At 38.8% G+C, this 25412-nt stretch overlaps 1 protein-coding gene and 1 long non-coding RNA gene across 5 annotated transcripts in view; both read right to left on the reverse strand.

The window, feature by feature from the left end:
* The window catches only part of LOC309635824, a 189130-nt gene that overhangs the window by 109550 nt on the left and 54168 nt on the right, over positions 1-25412 (reverse strand). The gene's annotated exons all lie outside the window — the stretch shown is intronic.
* NRBF2 (nuclear receptor binding factor 2) overlaps positions 8266-25412 on the reverse strand; it is a 31114-nt gene continuing 13967 nt past the window's right edge. Inside the window, exons 2-5 of one of the 4 annotated variants that reach the window (XM_082407501.1) lie at positions 16095-16179; positions 11452-11492; positions 10921-11013; positions 8266-9805 (exon numbers count right to left, since the gene is read on the reverse strand). In XM_082407501.1, coding sequence (XP_082263627.1) covers positions 9095-9805; positions 10921-11013; positions 11452-11492; positions 16095-16179 — 930 coding nt within the window. In that variant the 3' untranslated portion in view covers positions 8266-9094. The remainder of the gene's footprint in view (positions 9806-10920; positions 11014-11451; positions 11493-16094; positions 16180-25412) is intronic. The other 3 variants (XM_082407502.1, XM_082407503.1, XM_082407504.1) reach the window with 3 other exon arrangements.

The raw sequence follows: 25412 nt of genomic DNA on the forward strand, positions 1-25412 counted from the left end.
ATTAGGTTAACCTTGATGGTTACGTCTTGAAACCATATAGAAGGTACAGGAACTGAGTAGTAGTAAAGTACTTCGGTTATCACAGTAATCAGTCTGGCTCTTTGAATGAAAGCAAAGTGACTTTCAAACAAAAATGAAATGTTAGTAAGCTCTGGGTCACTGGCTGCATACAAAGTGGCTTCCCTTTCTTGATTGGGGAGATTTCCACAGCTGACTTAAGCTGTTCAGTCAGTTCTCTGTGTATGATGAGCCAACCAGCTGCAGCTAAGACTGGAGGATTGTCTGTGTTTTCTGTGCTTATATCTATAAAAAGGATCTCAGCCCTGGGGTCAGCGGTGGGTATTGCAAGGATCTGTGTTGTACATGTAGGTCAGAGCTGGACTCCATTTTGCAAGGTGGTATATTCTGAGGGACACATTAGGAGTTCAGCACTGTTTTCCTGCCCCCTAGATCTTGAATGTAGATTTGACAAGTGAAAGATACGGATAGCTGGGTCAGTGAACAAATGGAAACGAGTAAGTGCAAAATAAGATGGGAACTGACTCCTTTCCCAGGAGAGCCCGTATAGTCCTCTGCCAGCACGGTGAGGATGGTAACTGACTCACAGGTCCTATCAAACTGCTGTAGAACACAGGACAAAAAGCAAAAGGATCAAGGTAAGTCATACAGGTTTAGTAAGTGGAAGAAGTTCATGATAAAGGGCATGCAGGGATCACTGCCCCCGGCCACGCGTGCCTCACAAAGCATGAGAGTTATAATATGTGGGGACATTTTGGGATAGGATTTATTATGTGTTTGGCACTGGTAATATGATAAATTATTCATTAGGAACCTCAGGATTGTGCCGTCAATGCTAAATACTATGTAACAAGTACAGTGGATCATTGTGCAACACAGGCTTAGGGGCTTTGACGCCCGCAGTCGAAAAACCACATATAACTTTCTAGTCAGCCCTCTCTATCCAGTTTCGTGTCCAAGGACTCAAGCAATGTGGATCATGTATGTTGTACTATAGAATTTACTGGAAAAAGTCCACGTAAGTAGTCACACAGTTCAAACCCCTGTTCAAAGGTCAACTAAGGTGTAAAACACATGGAAAAGGTGTAATACATATTGCCTGGGGTTAAGGAAGGCTTCAGAGAGGTGGCAGTATTTGTACAATCCTTCAAGGAACAGAAAAAATGGGACAGAGCTAATGTTGGGGACATATTAATTTGCCTTCAGCCCTTTTCCATAGACACATTAGCTGTTTGAGACTTCGAACATACTTTCAACAGTGACTTACAAAATCATTTACTCTTAAACTCTTGTTCTAGAGGAGGAGAGGGGTAGGAGCTGCTTCTGGGACTGCCATTATAAAAGGTGAAGGATTCGGTTCAATAGATACCTTCCAGGATATGTTACAGGCAAGGGAGTGTAGTCTCATCTCCCCCATATTCTGCAGTTTAGAGTACAGATTATTTTCATATCAAACACCTGGAGACACTATGATCACTTGAGGTACTTTTCTTAAAGTCAACTGAAATTTTAGCCAACCTAACATTTATTATGTCCAGTCGTTCTTTGGAAATTGGTAACCATATGTGGCATATAGGGGAAATTTTCACCAAAATTTTCTAATAACTTATTCTTTTTTTTTTGCAGAAACAAATGTTGAACAACACTTTGTTAGCAAACTTTTTCCAGATAGAAAGGGGAAAAGCCAGCCTACAACCTTTTCCAGCCTATAACCTTTTAGGAAAGGAGACAGAATCCCATTATACTTAATTCCTAAAAATCACAGCACCGTGCAAAAAGTCCAATAAAACCCACGGGACTTAAAGGGGGGGGGGGGAATGGGATTTGTGCATAACATTGAAAACCTTTATCAGAAACATTTTTTAAAAGGCAGTGGTGGTTTTACATAGGTTAAATATTTAAGAAACAGATTAACACTACAAGTGTGGCACTTTACCTTGAAGATGACTGGAGGTTTGCTTTGGAAGTGGGTGTCCGAAGGGTTGCAGCTTGTGACTGAGATATTGTGAAGTGGTGGAAGGAGGGTTATCTGAAATTAGAGGGAAAGCTGTAACACCAGATCTGGACGGGTATGGCTTAATACCACCGGGATAGTTCAGGTGCCATACTTAAGTTTTCCCTGCAGTCAAAATTGCCTCTTAGGCAAACATAAAGTTCACATTATGCTCAAATTGTTCCCTATATATTAATCACGCTTGGGTATATCTGCCTTTTCGAAACAGCTGAACTGACTGTACAACAAAAGATTATTCAGATCAAAGCTTTCTAAAGCCAATGAACCCACAGGATTTCAGAAGGTTCTAGGACTAGTATTAAAAAGTTGGAACATCCGTTTAATTGGTTATCAATGACTTAGTCATCCTGTCACACACCCTCCCAGAGGAGAAATGAAAGTAGAAATTAAGCCCATTTAAATTGAGCCTGGTGACAAATGATTATGTATTCTAAAAGAAATATACAAGCTCCAGAAATTGTACAGTCATGGGAAGTTGCTGTTCATCCTGGTTAGTGGATCTTTGAGGCACTACATAGGACATACTGATCTACTGTACTCTGCTTTCACATAGGGTACCTGAGATAGGGAGTCCACATTTTGGTCTCAGCATTCCATTCACATCTTTCCAACCACTAGCAGTTCCACTACTGTCAACTAAACTTTGGGGAGAAGGGTTTATTAAAAGTTAGGGATGACCACTAAGTCGCCCTGAAACTGTTTGATTTTTAAAACCTCAGGAATTTAAAAAATTGCTTCATCTATTTTTTCCTGATTTATCAAGATAGGTGAGTACTAACAAGTATAAAGAACTGAGGGTAAAAGCGGCTGACAACTCTATTGGTTTACCTCCCACAAATCTTTATGTATTTTTCCACTTTACGGCATAGATCACGTGTTATATAAAAACGGGTATTATGTTAGTTGGGAAAAAAAATTATGTCATTCTGACATTTAAACTAAATATTTCTAATAGCTTTATAATCCCACAAATAGATTTATTATCGCATAACCATGGAATGGCAATGCTGTTTTTCAGCTGGGCGGAAAAATTGAGCCAAAGTCCAAATCTCTGTCTTGAATTGTGATCCTATTCATTCTTTTGCCAGTTTTGCAGTAAATGAGTTATGTTTCAAAAATTCAACAAATTCCTCGAGTACTATATATTCAACCTTAAAGACCAAAGAAAGAAAAGGTCCTTCTAGAATTTACCACAATACTCAAAAGTGTTGGGTATTTAAATAAACGAAAATTGGTTTGTGACCTTATTGCTGCCTCTACAGAACTTTTAGTTTTTACTCTGAAGCTAAAGAATTTTGTGGTAGTGGTTAGCATCTGTTTCAAATACCTGGGCCCCTCCCTGGACAGCCATTTCCTCTTAAGAACAGGGAAATAATCTGATCTAAAGCCAATAAAAAAACCTATCGGTGGCAACAGAGGCCCTGGGACTTCATTATACTCTCAGTACTGAGATGTCTTTAGAGAATTAACTTCCAGGGAAGATAAGCCTGAAAGTCATCTGGTTCCTCAAATCAAGAATCCCCTTTCTCAGACCACAACCTCCCTTTCTTCTTTCTAGAAGGTATCTTTTACCTCTGGGAACCCGCAATGAGGCAGGCATTAGTCCCTCAATCCTACCCTACTCACTAATCACCTAAACTTATTGTATCGTTTGTCTTCCTGGACTCTGTTAACCTTCAAGATATTTGTATCTTGATTCCTTCACCTCTTTTCCTAGTCGTACCGAGAAAACACTACCCTTTTTTTCCCAATTTAATGTCTACCATAGAGAAACAAACGAAGGACCACAGAAGCTGGCCCCAGCCTTACCAAGACCCTTTTGGCTACTGAGCCAAATATTTTCCATTCCTCAAGACCAGGGCCTGACCCTGGCCCCCTCACTTTCAGGAAATGGGGGGAAGGACAATCCATATGCGCCTCCCCCAAATTTCCTCGTGTGTGTCTTGCCATGATCTGATTCTGACCAAGCTTACTCAGTTCCTCCTCCCCATTTCTGACTCCATGCCTTTGTTCTTTACCTAGGAAGCCATTTCCCCATCCTCTGACCACATCACTACTTCCATGAAGGCTACGCTACTTATAGTTTTAGTGGCAGAAGGAAAGATGGGTATTTATTAAGTATCTGGTGCCTGTATTTCAGACAACACTGATTTAAATTTTTTCGCCTACACATAGCTATAACACCACTCTTGACTATGAGAATATTTACTACAGACCAACTAAGGATTTTTTAACTCTGCAGCCCACCACAAACTCCTTCAAGCGAACAAGAACCAGAAAGTTTCTCACCGTCCACTAGATGGCACTGTTGGTCTGCGGTGACTCTTAGAAGGACAGGCTTCCAACTGGAACAAAATAGACAAATTCTTAAAACAGTCATGCCACTTGCTCTGGCAGAGGTCTCCAATTAGGCTACACTGGGATTATGACAAAATATGATAAAGATCACTGTCTAGAATGATTCGATAAATAACAGCTATTATTATTATTACTACAGTTCATGTCTAGACTCTTCAAATAGGTTATAAACACCCTATAGCAGACTGCCTCACACTAGTATTTTTTTTTTTTTTTTTTTAGTATTCTTTTAAAACAAAACTTTAATCACAACTCCTCACAGATGAAAAGGGATAACAAAGAAAATGGACATTAGGGTTTTCTGCAAGTGCTTGTAAGGACAAGCTCAACTTTCATCAGGTGGTCTCCAACTTCTCCTTGGGAAGCAGAGTAGCTGGGGTGCAGTGGTATAGTATGCACCTGAAGGGAAATCTGAATGACCAGGCCCCTTGGCCATAGTAGGAAAACTAGACAACTCAACTGGGCCAGTGTGGCCCAATAAAAGCAGCACAGGACTGCTAGTCAGACCTCTCTTCTCGGCTCTGCTCCCAATCTGGTATAAAACTTCACGTAACTCCTAAACTTCTGGGCCTCAATTTCTTTTTTTTTTTTTTTTTTAATAAAATAATAGGTTTAAAGGTTCTAAAAATTACAGCATTCAAAACAAAAAAGTTACCAGCCAAAGCAATCTTGAGAAAAAAAGAACAAAGCTGGAGGTATCATGCTCCCTGACTTCTGGACTATACTACAAAAAACTACAGTAATCCAAACAGTACGGTACTGGCACAAAAACAGACACAGAGATCAATGCAACAAACTAGCTCAGAAATCAACCCATACACATATGGTACTGGCACAAAAACAGACACAGAGATCAATGCAACAAAATAGCTCAGAAATCAACCCATACACATACGGCCAATTAATCTACAACAAAGGAGCAAGAATATACAATGGAGAAAAGACAGTCTCTTCATTAAGTGGTGCTGGGAAAACTGGACAGCTACATGTAAAAGAATGAAATTAGAACATTTTCTCACACCATGTAAAAAAACTCAAAAGGGATAAAAGACCTAAATGTAAGACTAGAAATCATAAAATTTCTAGAAGAAAACAGGCAGAAAACACTCTTCGACATAAATCATAGCAACCGTTTTTTTGGATCTCTCTCCTCAGGCAAAGGAAACAAAAAGCAAAAAGAAACAAATGAGACCTAATTGAATTTAAAAGCTTTTGCACAGCAAAGGAAACCAGGGACACAACAAAAAGACAACCTACTGAATGGGAGAAAATACTTGCAAATGTTATGACCAATAAGGATTATTAATATCTGAAATATATATATAAACAGCTCAATATTTAAAAAAAAAAAAAAAAAAGACTGAAGACCTGAATGGACATTTTTCTAAAGAAGACAGATGGACTTCCCTGGTGGCACAGTGCTTAAGAGTCCGCCTGCCAATGCAGGGGACACGGGTTCGATCCCTGGTCTGGGAAGATCCCACGTGCTGTGGAGCAACTAAGCCCGTGCGCCACAACTACTGAGCCTGAGCCCAAGTGCTGCAACTACTCAAGCCCGTGCACCTAGAGCCTGTGCTCCACAACAAGAGAAGCCACCGCAATGAGAAGCCTGCGCACCACAACGAAGACCCAACGCAGACAAAAAATAAATTTAAAAAAATAAAGAAGACAGATGGCCAACAGACACATGAAAAGATGTTCAACATTGTTATTCAGAGAAATGCAAATCAAAACCACAATGTCACCTCATGCCTATCAGAATGGCTTATAAAATGGAATATTACTCAGCCATAAAAAAGTAAATTTTCTGCCATTTGCACTAATATGGATGGACCAGTAGGGTATTATGCTTAGTGAAATACATCAGAGAAAGACAAATACTGTATGTTACCACTTAAAAAAATAAAACAAATGAACATAACAAAACCGAAACAGACTCACAGATACAGAGAACAAACTACTGGTTACCACTGGGGAGAGGGAAGTGGGGAGGGGCAAGATAGGGACAGGGGATTAAGAGGTACAAACTACTATGAATAAAATAAGCTACAAGGATATACTGTACAGCACAGGGAATACAGCCATTATTTTATAATAACTTTAAATGGAGTATAATCTATAAAAATGTCAAATCACTATATTGTACACCTGAAACTAATACTGTAAATCAACTACACCTCAATTAAAAAAACAAAAAAGTGCTTAGAAAGTGTTAAAAGCTGAAAGATAATGTATTTAACATTTTGAATTGACTTACCTAGAGACAAAATATTTTCATTACTTCAATAACCTTGTGTTAAAACACCAGGAATAGACAATGGCTTGAAGAACTATTTTGAAAATATCTTCTTATTCCCCCTTAAGCATGGTTTCCAAAGTATGGATTTACCTGTGGTTACCATGGCAGTATAGCTAAAACTGTTACTACAAACATTTCTTTCAGAAAATTAGTATGTTTTTGTCAACATTCTGAGAAAAGTTGAAAGAACTCAGGACTATGCCTTCTAATGCCCAAATAGTTATCTGGGTTCAAAAGCAAGAGGCCATCAGGAAGTAAGGAAGGACAAGAGTCTACTCCCCTTCCAGTACATGCATCATTCACTTTCCTTTAGTGGAAGCAAGCTTTCCTTAAACCCCTTTCAGGGCCTTAAGCTAGACAGAGAAGACAGGAGAACATCTTAAAAACAAACCTCAGCTAGGAGATGAGGCATGTGCCCTGTGGAACAATTAAACAAGTGTTTTTGTTTTAAGGACCTACTCCATGGAGACACTGCTAGGCTGCCGCAAATGTACCAAGTCATCTGGTCAAAAGGCACATACATTCTATTGACAGACTCAAATCCAAAACCTAAAAACAAGATCAAACAAGAGGACAAAAGAGTGTGAATAAAGCTTCAAAGACAATGGAAAAGTAAAATTAGTCCATTTAACATGAATTTTGTTAGTGGAAATGCATAGAACAGGGTCCTGCAAAATACATGTCAAACTGCTAAAAGTAACGAGAGGGAAGGGGGAGGGGAGACAGCAGAGGAAGAACGGGAGGGTGCCTTACGAAGTGTTCACGTCAAAACATAAAGCTCATTTTTGAAAGTGAAATGGCTACGCTAATAATAGTTTATTACTGGCACAATCTTTCAAATCTCAAGTTTCATAAGGAAGGTTAGGCAAGCAAAGTATTCTCAGAGTCTAGGATACTACAACACTGAGATGGACAATTAACAGAGAACAGAACTCTCATGATATTTTAAGAAACTAGTTTAATTTGGGTTTCATCTGCACCAAGATGAGACACAGGAAAAAAGTGACTTCTGCATGGTCATCCATCTCATCGTACTTCTGCTAGTTTCATCACTAGACGTGTGAGCCCAACCCTACCCCCTCAACCCAACTGTCCCCGATTCCCTCAGGAGAGGTGGTATGCTGTTCGTCTATATTTCTGCCTCTCCCACAATAAACTAAGTCTACGCTTTAAACACACCGAGTGGCTCACACCCAGAAGTTTCACTTAGGTCTTCCTCTTCCCCTTCCCCTCCTGGGACATCACTGGACTCTGCAGAGAGGTGAGTGTTCACGCAGTGCTTTGCAGCCTCTGCTCTGAACGGCGGGCGCGTGCCCACAATGGCCGCCGCCCGCCCGCCCGAGCCCTTTCCATGTGTGCCAGCCCAAGAAGGCTGGGAACACATTTAAACCTCACGAGCTCCCTTGTTCTCTTCCACCTTGGTTGTAGGGGTAACTGACTACAAAACGCTGAGGAAAACCTTTAACATACCAAAGTAATCGTCTGACAGAATGTCTTCAAATTCATACTCAAAACTTCCAACACAGAAGCCGTACAAAACTTGCTCTTTATCTACCAACCACATTCAACGAAGGTATAAAATACAATTACTTTATTGATTTCTTACAATCAATACTGCCAACCAGCATTACTTCCACTCATGCATCATTAAAAACAAAAGGATATTTCCTTGGTATTTTCAAATGATGCATTTCATTATACAATAAACAAAAAAAGTTAGAACTTAAAATGCACCCTGATTAATTATGTAAACTGGTAATTTTTAAAAAAAGCATAACTAATAATTTGGTTCCTTTCTTCATAAAATGGAAATTTAAATATTTCTCCTGATAGTCTTGAGGTTATCATTATGTTACGAGTAGTGCAAAGTGTGGCACACAGTTTCTTCTAGAAAGGTGTGTCTTACACACCTTATTAAACAAAGGAAATGTGCATAACAAGATGCATACAGTCAATGCATGAACAGAAAGCATGTTTCAAATAGAAGGTAGCCCCTCAGGCAACCGTTATTATTTAGGTTTTGCATTATCATTTATAGCATTATAGATTAATTACACATAACATACTTTTATACATTTTAACCCTGAAGAAAAATAACTGTTGCTTGAAAAAAATTATTCCAGGTAGCCATTTGGTTTGTATCAGGAGAAAGTGAACCTCCACGAGTTTAGTATCTGCCAAGTCTGGAATCATTAGCTCGAGTCAGTAAATCCGATGCGCGACATACTTCACAGTGACTGTTTCCGAGTCTTGTCAATGCCTCTTCTCCGCAGGATGCTGGATGCAGCATCTCCGGGATACCCTTGCATGTGGTTTTCCCTTTTTTTTTTTTTTTTTTTTTTTTGCTGGATTAACTGTATTACCGTATTATTTTCTCTTTTTCACCTCTTCTATGGCCTTCCATTTTAATTATTCATAAGTCCTTTCAGAATATCTTCAGAGAGTTCCATGAGGGGAAGTTCTGGAGATGGAAAATCCAAGGGAGGAAGATTGGGTATTGGAATATCCTTGGCTTTCCCAGTATTTGATGCAAACCTCTGCCAGGTTGAAGAGGCTGTAGCAGTTTCTGCATGTGGTGGCAAGCTCCATAACTCTGATTTTTCTACAAAATCAGCATCTACATCAAGCTCCTTTTCTATCGGGCCTTTTAGAAGTCTGGCCTTTTCAGCCTTTAGCTGTTTATTTTCTCTCCTTAATCTTTCATTCTCAGACACGAGGAATTCCACATGCCTCTTCAAATCTGCAATTTTGGTTGCCTGCTCCTCTATAATTGTTTTATCATCTTTTGGGGCTTTGCTTCCAATGCACAGCTCTGTTGGCTCGCTCTTCTGCTGAAGTAAAAATAGTAGTGTGTCTGGATCCCTGTCAAAGACCCCCTGAATTTCAGGCAAGTGTTTCTCTGTGGAAGGGCTATAATTCTGAGAGAGCAGGGGGCTCCGGCTGTCTGCATCCTCAGCAGAGGGTCTGTGAGATGCCTGAAGCTGGGCAGCAGCATCCCTGTCTGTGCCCTGCTGGGCTTTCCATCTTTCCCCCCGCGTTGCCCTCTTCCATCTCTCCTGGATGAGGAGGAGCTGTTTCAGGTGGCTATCCCTCTGCAGTTCCAGTGACAAATGAGCCTATTACACAGAAGGAAAGGGACAACTTAACATTTTAAGCCACTTCAGTAATGTCTGGTAAATACTATTTCAGTATCTTCTTTTCTGAATAACCCAACAGCACTTAAAATTTTTTATTTATACTGTTTGCAATTCAATAGAACCTCAAACACTTTTCAAAGTAACTAAATCTTTCTAAGTAAGCTAACATTTTCATTCATAAACAAAATACCATTCAAGAAGTCAGAAGGGGGCTTCCCTGGTGGCGCAGTGGTTGAGAGTCCGCCTGCCAATGCAGGGGACATGGGTTCGAGCCCTGGTCTGGGAAGATCCTACATGCCGCGGAGCAGCTGGGCCCGTGCGCCACGGCTACTGAGCCTGCGCGTCTGGAGCCTGTGCTCCGCAACGAGAGGCCGCGACAGTGAGAGGCCTGCGCACCGTGATGAAGAGTGGCCCCCGCTTGCCGCAACTAGAGAGAGCCCTCGCACAGAGATGAAGACCCAACACAGCCAAAAATAAAAAATATTAAAAAAAAATTAAAAAAAAAAAAAGAAGTCAGAAGAAGTCCTATTCCAGTTCCAATCGACACGGTGAATCAGACCGTTTTTGAATGTGCCTTTCCCCTCTGCAATGCTATTTGTACTCAGCTTAAAATCAGAAAACTTTCCTGTTTAGACTTTAATTCTAAAACTAGCTAAAGTCTCGACGCAGGTCTACATTACATGGCTAACACAAGCAGCTCTGGACCGTCAAAGGGAAGTGCACAGAATGGAACACAACTTTTAAGTTCTCTTCGTTCAGTCTGAGGAACTGGTATCTTTTCCCTGCCACTGATATCCCCTCAGATCTCCTTAATTCAATCAAACAAACATTTACCAAGTAACTCCTGTGGACCTGCCACTTTTATAATCAGGAAATCACCTTTGGATAAAGATGTAGCTTTGTATAAAGGTATTTTAAAAACCTAGGCAGGCCCTCCCCAGACACAGAAGACAATTTAAAGCCCTTGGTGAAACAAATTTAAAAGTACCAGAACTGCTTAGGAATTCAGGAAAAGACAGGTCTGGATTTAAATTATCTTTGACAAGCAAAGGGAAGGCCAACTGGTTTCCCCTGGGCCAGGCCTGCTTACTTACTGTGAGCTCATGGTCAAATGAGCTAATGATCAGGAAAGGCACTAACGGGTCTCTAAAGGACACGTCTGGCAATCTAAGGTCTGTGAGAAACCCCTAGAAAAAAGGACAGCAGTTTCTGCATGCCATCAACAGCAGTTCATTTAGTTTTATTTTTTATTTTATACTGGAGTATAGTTGATTGACAAAGTTGTGTTAGTCTCAGGTGGATAGCAAAGTGATTCAGTTATACATGAATCTATCCTTTTTCAGATTCTTTTCCCATTTAGGTTATTACAGAGTACTGAGTAGAGTTCCCTGTGCTATACAGTAGGTTTTTGTTGATTATCTATTTTATATATGTATAACACGTATATGTTAATCCCAACAGTTCATTTAGTTTGAATTTCCTTTCTGAAGTACTCATCTCTTCCCCATTTTATGTATTTTTGACTGCAGTGTTTTGGGAGGAGCACAATGCTTTATTTTATACACAATTCAAGTCTCCACAAGAAAATCCTTCTAACCCTTGTTGAAAATATTAAAGTGTCTTACCTGCTCAGACTGTGTCAGCTTCATAGCTTCAGAAAGATACGCTGGTTAAAAAAAAAAAAAGAGACACATTAATATATGTGTCATCATTTTGTTATTAAAAGGTCAAACAAAGAGTTTTAATACTCCTCATATGACAAAGAGAACTGGTCTTAGAAACAATTCTGCTACATAGTTATCCTATTCCCGAAAAGGATTTAAAAAAAAAGGATTCTTAACTTCTCCATAAAAGATATCAGTGGTAATCAAATGTACATATTCCATACTTCACCTTGGAGGGGCTGGTTCTTTTAAATCAATGTTGATTTCACAGTTAAGGAAGTAAAGATGGCATAATCAGAAAAATAGAATTAGGTAGGATTAAAATTAAACAAGAACCTATCAAAATCCTATTACTCAAATTATGCTCACAAAAACATCAAGATATTGACTATCAATGACTTTTTACCCACATGAATACCTAGACTATCATTTTGGTCTCCTATAGAACTACTTTTATTGAATTGTTTCTGAGCTATACTATCAGCCTACTGTGAATCTGGTAGTTAAAAGCCCAAAGAAGTCATTGACATATTTATAATAAGTAGCTGCAGGCAGTATTAGGACATTTATGAAAATGACAAAGGGTCAATAACTCAATTAACTTCTCTCTCTAATCTTACGATCAGTTTCCTAGATGACTTAATTTGTTTGAATTTAAATAGTCACTGTAAAATCCGTAAATTTCCTCTAAGCTGACTGCTAGAACACTTAAGGCCATGTTCCCCTTCAAGAACTCATGATGCATTTTGTGAACTATAATCCCAGTCCTCCCCCATTTTTTCTTTCTATGGATTTTATATTTTGTTGTATTCCTCTGTAAGCCCTTTTATATCTTGCTGGAACAAGATGGGGTATAAATAACAAGTATTATTAATAACAGGTCGTGTCCAATTAATCCCCATTTTTTATCTCTTGCTCACTATAAACTTTTTGGCATCTCTCATACATTAACTTCCTTCTTGCCTTTTCTCCAATACTACAGGCACTGCTTTCTCTCTAATCTTAATCCAAATATTTTAACGATTTTCTGAGTTCATCACTTGGAACTGTTGTCTGCCAGGTTCTATCACAGTCTTTAAGACAGACTAACTGGACGCTCCCTCCACGTCAGAAAGCAGAGCTGGTTATACGGCCTGTGCTCCAGCCATACCTACATTTTTCCCTCAACTTTTTGTCTTATTAAGTCTGTATAACTGCATACAGACGACTTCTTTTCCTTTTGTTCATGTGTAAGTCTGTTGAGACATTCTATCTCTTACTGTGTGGATTTCCCTAGACATCCCTCCCATTATTCTGTGTACATTTGCCTCCCTGTCTGAAATACAGTTTGCTTTAAATCCAGTTTCTTAACACATAGAACAGTTTCACAAAACCAAGCTTAACCCAAATGCAATGCCTCCCTTTGTAGAACCTTGAAACTAACACGACAGAAGAAGATTCCCAAGGACACTGAGTTCCCAAAGCTCAGAGAATTCAAAAAGAGTCACACTGTCATTTAAAGTATTTCCCAAATTTCATCTTAAAATCTGGGTCTTAAAAGTTATTTTAAAAGAAAAAAAAAATTTTAATCTGACTGCATGGTAATGAGTTTACCCCAGAGCCACAACAGGAACAAATGCCCACCAAGACAGAAATTAGGCAGAGAATACTTATCTCAGAAATATTTAGTAATGTGGTTAAACTGCTTTCTTCAATTATGATACAAGGCTAATATTTGAAGTAAATACTAAGTAAATGATGAGGAAAAGGAATTAAGAAAATCTGAAGAATCTATCACTTCTTAAAATGATAACATTTACTATCAAATACATATAAACAATGTACTCTGAGGTCTGCTCATCTTCTGAAAAGTTCATTTTGAGTTCTAAGCATTGTTAATGCCCATGATTAACTTCCCATTTAAGCTTTTGCTCTTTTTGCTGTCTGTGAAAGAAACGAAATCCACTTAGAAACTGGACTGCATTAAGACTGATAAGGGAGGACTTCCCTGGTGGCGCAGTGGTTAAGAATCCGCCTGCCAATGCAGGGGACACGGGTTCGAGTCCTGGTCCAGGAGGATCCCACATGCCATGGAGCAACTAAGCCCATGCGCCACAGCTACTGAGCCCGAGCGCCACAACTACTGAAGCCCACGTGCCTAGGGCCCATGCTCCCCATCAAGAGAAGCCACCGCAATGAGAAGCCCACACACTGCAACAAAGAGTAGCCCCCATTCGCTGCAACTAGAGAAAGCCCGTGTGCAGCAACAAAGACCCAACGCAGCCAAAAATAAAATAAATAAATTTATTTTAAAAAAAGACTGATAAGGGAGAGTTACAGAAAACCAGTTACAGCTGCTAATCAAGGGTTTAAAGCAATAGATTCTTCTAACAGTGCTGAATTCTTGGTAGTTTATGGCTTCTTAACTTTTTTTCAATATAGAGTGGTAAAAATGTGTACACCTCCTCCTCCCCACCTCCTGCCAGATTTAGACAGCTTTTTCCTTCTGGGTTGGGTATCTCAGTTTATCAAGTAACCTCTTTATTTCTACACATTTACAAAACACTATCAGAACACTACAAAGTGTAGAGGATATGGGTCCTTAGCTGTGTAGTCTCGGGTAAACTGTCTCGGAATCTCCTCTGATCTTTCACAGAGGCCCCTTCTTTTGCCCTTAAATTCTCTCATTTCAGGCTTTCATCCCACCAGTCTTTCTCAGATGATGACCTTTCCCTGTTTTGTCTCTAAAATGATTTCCAAATACTAAGTTCCTTCCTCTCAGGATACATTTACATCCATACCTCCCAAAACACCTCTGTTCGAGCCCTAGATGTAAGTCAATCTAGAAAACACTGAGCTCATTCTAACCACATTAATTTTCAAACTAGCATTACATTCACAACTCTACTCTGAAACACAACACAAGGCTATTTTTAACCAAGTCTAAACTCCAAATCAAATCCACTGGGTAGGATTAACTAATCACACTTAAAGTTGTATCTCCATAATCAGAGCTAATGGGATCCAACAGAATGCCTTTATCTTTTCTATTCCTGAGAAAGTCACAGAATTTAGATACAGAGAAAGGGAGAGAGGCGTTTAAAGCCCAACATTAATTTTAAGTTTTCAAATGAAGACAGGGATGCAGGCTAGGAATGAAAGAAACTTCTCTCTCTTTTATGTATTCAGAATATCCTACCAATCAAGAGACACTGCTTTGGGAAAGCAAATGTTCTCCTTACTTGCTGCAAGTAATAAATCCTTCTTTCTCTGGGGTGGGGGGGGAAAAAAAGAATATCCTACCAATCAACACACAACCTAATGCTGATCACTCTGTTATTTACGTGTAGCCATGACCACTCTGGATTATTTAACTAAATGTATCATTTCACTACAGCATTCATGGTTTTTTTAAAAACAGTGTAGTACACTGTCTTTTTTTTTTATAGTGACTACAAATTTAACAATTTGATTCATAACAAAATATGGCTTATGAAAGATTTAAAGAGCACTAGCTGCCAAGTTTAATGTTGTCTAAGGCTCCCATAAAATTCACCATAAAACTCCACAAAGATTTATGGGATACATACAATGCGTTCAGCCCTACAGCTGAAGGGGTACACTTCAGTAGCAAAACTAACTCTTCAAAAATAAGACTTGAAATAGTCTCTGAAAATTACTGACTTGTAGGCAAAAATCACTGACATAGAAGGACTTATTGAAACCAGTATCCACTGTGTTGTATTTCAGCAGTGAGGCAACACAGGAGGGGCAGACTCTGCCAGGAAAAAGCAGGACTTGGATCATGATACTGGCCTAGAGGGGAGGAAAGCGCCTTCCTCCAGCGGAAAGAGTACGGGGCTCGCTCTAAGACAGGCAGCCACTCCACCGTAGGATGAAGCACCCCTGCCCCGAAGCTTTTAGGCTACTCAGCTAACAGAAACCAGTCTGTACAAACAGACCCTGAAGATCTATTTCTGAGTTCAACATATGCTAGCTTGTATGACTGGGATAAAATTAGGTGTTTGATAAGAATCCAGTAATTCTAAACTTCATACCTAAAAGAAGGTCATCAGCAGCATGATACTATAGGCATGAATGTATAGATGAAACATTCAGAAGGCAAGCCAAAGAAAGACCACAGGAAAGAGTTTCAATGGATTTTGTATTATCAGCATCTTAGAAAACAGAAACTCAGTGAAAATTAATTGGCTGGAATTAAATTAGTTATTACTTTCAAAACCCAAAAAGGCTAAATATTTGAAATCCAGACTCTTTCTCTATAACAACTAAGATGAATTGACAGACACTTCTTGGAATTACTTCTGTCTTTGGGGATCTTCAGGCTCAGAAAGCTGTGTCCAGGAATCATTTACGAATATGGCATATGCAATCTTCTTGATTTAGAAAGACTGGGTTAGGAGGAGCTGGAAAATCTAACACAGTAACTTGAAAAATAATCCAAGCTGTGTTCCAGTGGGTCAGTAGTGTCAACCTGGTATATGCAGGGCAACAACACATCATTACTCTTGTGACTTTCATTCTAAATAATGTGTTGAGAGATACTGGAAAAAAGAAACTGCCCTGCAGTTTTAGACTCAGTACTTCTTAAAAAGAATACTCACCTGCAGCCTTCTTGTGACAAGAAATAGCCTCTTCGTATTTCCCTGCAGCTAATAAACGATCTGCTCGTCTGCTCTGTTGATGAGCCTAGAAGACAAACATTCCTGAGTTCCTCTTACTTTAAAAAAAAAAAAAAAACTTTTAAGAAGATATAATGCTGTATATTGCCACACATCAAACCATTACGGCTGCATCTAAAACTGGGGAAACCTAATGGGTAGTATCTGAAAGGACTGGCAACTTCTCTCAACTCTACTAATAAACAATCGAGGTTAACACCAGGCACCAACTCCTTCAGGGACCATTCTTCAGAGATAAACCAAGGGTTATCATCAAATTGTTACTCAAAATGTATATTTCCTTGGTTTTTAACTCATTCTTCCTTTTCAACATTAAAGTTGCTATTTATGTTTTTAAGATAAAAAATTTGTACATTATACAGTTGAGGAATTAATGATACCAATATTTAATGTTATGGTGGAGATCTTTTCAGGTACAACTCACCAAAACAACAAACTCAAAGTACTGAAAGCAAATGGATTAAATAAGTAGTCATTGGTCTCCTTACATTTGTGTTACATTTAAGAACTATTACAATTTTGTGAATGTGTTTCATCTCTTACATAAGGAGGTCCATAAACTCATAGTGGTCACATATCTTACATAAGGTTATACAGTTAGCAGGCAAGGAGAAAGCAATGGTCAGCTGAAGTCTTCTAACTAGTGTAATGTTTTCCTCACTAACAAACTCACAGATAATTTAGCAAAGCTGCCTAAAGTGGAAAAGCACTATACACCTATGTTCACAGCAGCATTATTCAGAATAATCAAAAGGTGGAAGCAACCTAAGCATCCATCAATAGATGAATGAACAAAATGTGGTACATACACACAATGTAAAATTACTCAGCCTGAAGAGGGAGGAAACTGACACATGCTACAGCATGAACTTTGACAACTTTAAGCTAATAATGAAATATATAATGAGCCACTTGCGAAAAGACAAATACTGTATGATCCCACTTAATGAGGTATCTAAAGTAGTCAAACTCACAGAAACTGAAAGTAGAAATGATGGTTGCCAGAGACTAGGGGGAGAGAAAAGTGGGGAGTTGCTGTTCAATGGGTGTAGAGTTTCAGTTTTACAAGATGAAAAAGTTCTGGAGATCTGCTGCACAACAATGTGAATATGTGAACACTACTGAACTGTACACTTAAAAATTACAGACGGCAAATTTGGGAGTTCCCTGCTGGTCTAGTGGTTAGGATTCAGCGCTTTCACTGCCATGGCCCAGGTTCAATCCCTGGTCGGGGAATTGAACTTCCCGCAAGCCACATGATGCGACCAAAATTTTTTAAAAATTAAAAATTAAAAAAATTATAGACAGAAAATTTTATGTGTACTTTACCTGTTTTTTTTTAAAAAGCAAAAATCAAATCTGTGTGTCAGGTGTGAAATGATTTGTGTTGAATGCTTTTCAAAAGATGTGCCACTGATGCCTCATAAAAATACTTCAGAAAATCACTTTTGTAACTGAGATTAGAAATATTTGCAAGTTTACAAATCATGCTCAGTGTAAAACAGAGGTGAAGACAAAAGTAGGGAACAGTACACTTCTAGCAATGCATGCTGTTTACATTTTCCCCATTTCTATTTTTGTAAGGAAGAGGCAAGCAACACTCTTAAAAGCAAGATTATTCCTTTCAATTGTTTCAGAGGCTTTTTATTCTTCATATAGTAATTAAACAAACTTTTTCTCTAAGTCTCAATTTATTCCTAAATATAATAATGGATAACCAGAAATGACTAAGGGCTTAAAATATAATTTTAACCATGGAGTCCTGGATTTGAACAAAAAACATGTTCTTAACACAGGAGTATTATATAGTATCCAGAAATGATACAGATCTTTTGGGGAGAGAATGTATGTAACGAAGAAAGGTAAGTTATGATCAACATGATTCCTCTAAGGAATGTATTCTGAGCATATAGCTAAAGCAAGTGACAATCAACAAGGTTCTAGGCACAGGAAAAAAAAAAAAAATGAAAGAATCTGCATATGCCTTTACCTTTCTAAGCTTTGAATGAAGCCCTATTTAAGAGACAACCTTCTCTGAAATCCCAAAGTACTTCCTAACTAGGATGGCACAGCGCAGACATAGCCCTACTAAGAACCTGGGGCACTGGGCTCAAGTCCTTGTAATCCCACTAAACCAGCCAAGTTATCTCATCTTTCAGGGCCTGTTCCCTCACCTGTAAAATGATGGAGTTAGATCTGTGCTTCTCAAGTTTTAATGGAATCCAAATCACCTGGGAAATCTGGTTAAAATGCACACTGATTCAGAAGGGCTTGAGATTCGACCCAGGTGAAGCTGAAGCTACTGTTTCCTGGACACACTTTGAGAAGCCAGGGTGAGATGCTCTCTGAGGTTAGCTTATTCTAACAGTCTCTATTCTCTCTGTCCAATGACATTAATCATTTTCTACCTTGTACTATATTTACGAAGCTCCCTAGTTAAGCTTCAAGTTCCACAATAGTAGAATAAATTTCTTTCTTTTTCATATTCTTTTCCATTATGGTTTATTACAGGATATTGAAGATAGTTCCCTGTGCTATACAATAGGTCCTTGTTGGTTATCTATTTTATGTATACTAGTGTGTGTCTGCTAATCCCAAACTTCCCCAGCCCCTTTCCCCTTTGGTAATCATAAATTTGTTTTCTATGTCCGTGAGTCTGTTTCTGTTTTGTTAATAGGTTCATTTGTATCATATTTTAGATTCCACGTATAAGTGATATCATATGGTATTTGTCTTCCTCTGACTTACTTCACTTAAGTATGATAATCTTTAGGTACATCCACGTTGCTGCAAATGGCATTATTTCACTTTTTTATGGCTGAATAATATTCCATGTGTATATATAATACCACATCTTTATCCATTTATCTGTCAATGGACATGTAGGTTGTTTCCATGTCTTGGCTATTGTGAATAGTGCTGCTATGAACATAGGGGTGCATGTATCTTTTTGAATTGGAGTTTTGTCCAGACATATGCCCAGGAGTGGGATTGTTGGATCATATGTTAACTCTATTTTTAGTTCAAGGAACCTCCATACTGTTTTCCATAGTAGCTGCACCAACTTACATTCCTACCAACAGTGCAGAAGGATTCCCTTTTCTCTACATCCTCTCCAGCATTTGCTATTTGTATACTTTTTAATGATGGCCATTCTGACTGGTGTTAGGTGGTACCTCATTATGGTTTTGATTTGCATTTTTCTAATAATTAGCGATGTTGAGCATCTTTTCATGTGCCTATTAGCCGTCTGTATGTCTTCTTTGGAGAAATGTCTATTTGGGTCTTCTGCCCATTTTTTGATTGGGTTGTTTAGTTTTTTGTAATTGAGTTGCATCAGCTGTTTAATTATTTTGGAAATTAAGCCCTTCTCAGTCGCATAGTTTGTAAGTATTTTCTCTCATTCTGTAGTCTGTCTTTTCGTCTTGTTTATGACTTCCTTTGCTATGCAAAAGCTTCTGTGTGATTAGGTCCCATTTGTTTATTTTTGCTTTTATTTCTATTGCCTTGGGAGACTGCCCTAGGAAAACATTGCCACTTCAGCAAATGTTTCGCCTATGTTCTCTTCTAGGAGTTTTATGGTGTCACGTCTTATGTTTAAGTCTTAAAGCCATTTTGAGTTTATTTTTGTCTATGGTGTGAGAATAAACTTTTTCTTGAACACCAAAGAAACAAAAAGTTCTCAAGTGGTAGGAACAGGACCTCATGGCTCTTCCAACTCCCCAAAAACTTCCCCATGTAAAATCCAATCTCTGATCACTCTGCCAACTCAGGAGTTACATCTCGTTTTAAAACACACACCTACTTTAGGTTATCTGGCACCACAGCAATCAAATTCCCTATTAAAAAATACAGGTCCTACACCAAGTACTTGTTAGACACCCAGCACATGCCAACTGCCTAGGTTCAAATCTCAGCTTGAAGCACTTATTAGACACCTGAACTTGGCTTTCTTAACATCCTGCCCAAGTTTTCTCATCTTTAAAATGAGAATGTTGTGAAAATTAAATGAGTTAAAAGACAGTAAAAGCACCAGAGGTATCTACCACCATAAAGCTTACAATGTGATTGGGGAGATTAGACTAAACTGTATTCTTTTCCAACTAAAGATACTGTACGAAACTTATTTTTGAAGTAATTCTTATTTTTAAAACAATCTTTAAAGATCTCTAATATTAAAATTGATCTCTCTTTAAATACTGTTCTTGGCAAAATCACAGCATTAAAAGTATTAAATCCATATGCTTCTTTGGTGATTCAAAATAAAACAGGAACAAGAAGCAACTGAAATGGGAACGTTGGTTAGGGATTCTAAAAGTTTGGGCACTGATATTTTATAATTCTGATAACATGTTTCTCTTCTGCCAATTACTTCAAGATGCACTAAAATTTTACGGGGAAGGTTTTATCTCAATACTTCGTTCAAAAATGATAAAAGACAACAAATGCTGGAGGGGTGTGGAGAAAAGGGAACCCTCTTGCACTGTTGGTGGGAATGTAAATTGATACAGCCACTATGGAGAACAGTACAGACGTTCCTTAAAAAACTAAAAAAGAGAATTACCGTATGACCCAGCAATCCCACCACTGGGCACATAACCAGAGAAAACAGTAATTCAAAAAGACACATGCACCCCAATGTTCACTGCAGCACTATTTACAATACCTAGGTCATGGAAGCTACCTAAATACCCATCGACAGACGAATGGATAAAGAAGATGTGGGATAAAGAAGATGTGGTACATACATACAATGGAACATTAGCCATAAAAAGGAACGAAACTGGGTCATTTGTAGAGACGTGGATTGACCTAGAGACTGTCATACAGAATGAAGTAAGTCAGAAAGAGAAAAACAAATATTGTATATTAACGCATATATGTGGAATCTAGAAAAATGGTACAGATGAACTGGTTTGCAAGGCAGAAACAGAGACACAGACGTAGAGAACAAACATATGGATGCCAAGGGGGCAAAGTGGGGGTGGGGGATGAATTGGGAGAGTGGGAGTGACATATACACACTAATATGTATAAAATACATAACTAATAAGAGCCTGCTGTATAGCACAGTGATCTCCACTTCGCTGTACAGTACAAACTAACACAACACTGTGAAACAACTATACCTCAACAACAACAACAAAAAGATAAAAGACAATATAGGTCTTTTTGAGTGATATCACTAACAATTCAAATAATGTTTAAGCCAAGAATGTATCTATTTTGGGTACTAACCCAAACAAATAAAGTAAATTTTATTTATTTTCTTCTTAAAGTTTATCAGGAAACTTAGGACAGAAAAGGTAACTTAACAATCTTCATGAATTTCAACTCCAGGAGCACCTAAATATATAAGACAAATATTCAGAGACCTAAAGGAAGAAACATACAGCAATGTAATTACAGGAGACTTTAATACCCCACTTACATCAATAGACAGATCATCCAGACCAAAAAAACAGTAAGGAAACACAGGCCATAAATGACATATTAGACAAGATGGAACAAATATATAAAGAACATTCCATCCAAAAGCAACAAAATACACATTCTTCAAGTGCTCATGGAACCTTCTCCAGGATAGATCATATGTCAGACCACAAAACAAGTCTTAATAACGTGGCCCGGGTTCAATCCCTGGTTGGGGAACTAACCAACTGCAAAAACAAAACACACACACATACACAAAAACACACAGAAACCAAAAATGAAAAGATGTTTCAACTGGTAACAGAGAAATACAAAGGATAATAAGAGACTACTATGAACAATTATATGCCAACAAATTGGGCAACCTAGAAGAAATGAATAAATTCCTAGAAACACAAAACTGTCTAAGACCAAATTATGAAAAAACAGAAAATCTGAACAAACCAATCACAGACATATCTCGGAGATATTGCAAGCTCAGTTCCAGGCCACTGCAATAAAGTGAATACTGGAATAAAATGAGTCACAGACATTTTTTGGTTTCCCAATACATCTAAAAGTTATGTTGGGACTTCCCTGGTAGTCCAGTGGTTAAGACCCTGAGCTCCCAACGCAGGGGGCCCATGTTCGATCCCTGGTCAGGGAACTAGATCCCACATGCTGCAACTAAGAGCCCACATACTGCAGCTAAAAAAGGTCCCACAAGCCGCAACTAAAAGATCCCACATGCGGAAACAAAGATCCCACGTGCCACAACTAAGACCCAGTGCAGCCAAATAAATAAATAAATATTTTTAAAATAAATAAATAAAAGTTATGTTTACACTACACTGTTGTCTATTAAGTGTGCAATAGCATTATGTCTTAAAAAACAATGTAGATTCCTTAATTTGAAAATAATGCAGTTGGAACAATGGTGCCAATAAGACACAGTGTAGTCATAAACCTTCAATTTGTAAAAAAAAAAAAAAAAAAAAAAAGCAACATCTGCAAAGTGCAATAAAGCAAAGCACAATAAAATGAGGTACACCTGTACTGGTATGGAAACTGAATTAGTAATCACAAACTTCACAACAAACAAAAATCCAGGACCAGACGGCTTCACTGGTGAATCCTACCAAAAATTCAAAGAATTGATACCAATCCTCCTCAAAGTCTTCCAAAATATAGAAGAATAGAGAACACTTCCAAACTTATTTTTTTACAAGGCCAGCATTACCCTGATACCAAACCAGACAAGGACACCACATGGAAAAAAAAAAAAAGCTAGAGGCCAATATCCCTGATGAACACAGATACAAAAATCCTCAGCAAAATACTAGCAAATCAAGTGGGATTTACTCCAGGAATACAAGGATGGTTCAACAAATCAAACTTATTCAAAAACCAATGTGATGCCACATTAACAAAATGAGGAATAAAAATCATATGAGCAAGGGGAGCAACCAAGATGGCGGAGTAGAAGGACGTGCTCTCACTCCCTCTTCGAGAACACCAGAATCACAACTACCTGCTGGGCAATCATCGACAGGGAGACACTGGAACTCACCAAAAAAGATACCCCACATCCAAAGACAAAGGAGAAGCCACAATGAGACGGTAGGAGGGGCGCAATCAGAGTAAAATCAAATCCCATAACTGCTGGGTGGGTGACTCACAGACTAGCGAACACTTATACCACAGAAGTCCACCCACTGGAGTGAAGGTTCTGAGCCCCACGTCAGGCTTCCCAACCTGGGGGTCTGGCAACGGGAGGAGGAATTCCTAGAGAATCAGACTTAGAAGCCTAGTAAGAATTGACTGCAGGACTTCGACAGGCCTGGGGGAAACAGAGACTCCACTCTTGGAGGGCACATACAAAGTAGTGTGCGCATCGGGACCCAAGGGAAGCAGCAGTGACCCCAGGGGAGACTAAACCAGACCTACCTGCTAGTGCTGTAGGGTCTCCTACAGAGGTGGGGTGTGGCTGTGGCTCACCGTGGGGACAAAGACACTGGCAGCAGAAGTTCTGGGAAGTACTCCTTGGCGTGAGCCCTCCCAGAGTCTGTCATCAGCCCCACCAAAGAGCCCAGGTAGGCTCCAGTGTTGGGTTGCCTCAGGCCAAACAACCAACAGGGAGGGAACCCAGCCCCAACCATCAACAGTCAAGTGGATTAAAGTTTTACTGAGCTCTGCCCACCAGAGTAACAGTCAACTCTACCCACCACCAGTCCCTCCCATCAAGCCTCTTAGATAGCCTCATCCACCAGACAGCAGACAGCAGAAGAAAGAAGAAGTACAATCCTGCAGCCTGTGGAACAAAGACCACATTCACAGAAAGACAGACAAGATGAAAAGGCAGAGGGCTCTATACCAGATGAAGGAACAAAATAAAACCCCAGAAAAACAACTAAATGAAGTGGAGATAGGCAACCTTCCGGAAAAAGAATTCAGAATAATGATAGTGAAGATGATCCAGGACCTCGGAAAAAGAATGGAAGCAAAGATCTAGAAGATGCAAGAAATGTTTAACAAAGACCTGGAAGAATTAAAGAACAAACAGAGATGAACAATACAATAACTGAAACGAAAACTACACTAGAAGGAATCTATAGCAGAATAACTGAGGCAGAAGTACGGATAAGTGACCTGGAAGACAGAATGGTGGAATTCACTGCTGCGGAACAGAATAAAGAAAAAAGAATGAAAAGAAATGAAGACAGCCTAAGAGACCTCTGGGACATTAAACACAACAACATTCGCATTATAGGGGTCCCAGAAGGAGAAGAGAGAGAGAAAGGACCAGAGAAAATATGTGAAGAGATTATAGTCAAAAACTTCCCTAACAAGGGAAAGGAAACAGCCACCCAAGTCCAGGAAGCGCAGCGAGTGCCATACAGGATAAACCCAAGGAGAAACACGCTGAGACACATAGTAATCAAACTGGCAAAAATTAAAGACAGAGAAAAATTATTGAAAGCAACAAGGGAAAAACAACAAATAACATACAAGGGAACTTCCATAAGGTTAACAGCTGATTCCTCAGGAGAAAATCTACAAGCCAGAAGGGAGTGGCATGATATACTTAAAGTGATGAAAGGGAAGAACCTACAACCAAGATTACTCTACCCGGAAAGGATCTCATTCAGATTCGATGGAGAAATCAAAAGCTTTACAGACAAGCAAAAGCTAAGAGGATTCAGCACCACCAAACCAGCTCTACAACAAATGCTAAAGGAACTTCTCTAAGTGGGAAACACAAAAGAAAAGGACCTACAAAAACAAAGCCATAACAATTAAGAAAATGCTCATAGGAACATACAGATCAATAATTACCTTAAACGTGAATGGATTAAATGTTCCAACCAAAAGACACAGGCTTGCTGAATGGATACAAAAATAAGACCCATATATATGCTGTCTACAAGAGATCCACTTCAGACCTAGGGACACATACAGACTAAAAGTGAGGGGATGGAAAAAGATATTCCATGCAAATGGAAATCAAAAGAAAGCTGGAGTAGCTATACTCATATCAGATAAAATAGACTTTAAAATAAAGAATGTTACAAGAGACAAGGAAGGACACTACATAATGATCAAGGGATCAATCCAAGAAGAAGATATAACAATTATAAATATATATGCACCCAACATAGGAGCACCTCAATACATAAGGCAACTGCTAACAGCTATAAAAGAGGAAATCAACAGTAACACAATAATAGGGGGGGACTTTAACACCTCACTTACACCAATGGACAGATCATACAAAATGAAAATAAATAAGCAGAAGCTTTAAATGACACAATAGACCAGATGGATTTA

The sequence above is a fragment of the Balaenoptera borealis genome (genome assembly GCF_965194805.1).
Source record: "Balaenoptera borealis genome assembly, chromosome: 10".
NCBI classification, from domain to species: Eukaryota; Metazoa; Chordata; class Mammalia; order Artiodactyla; family Balaenopteridae; genus Balaenoptera; species Balaenoptera borealis.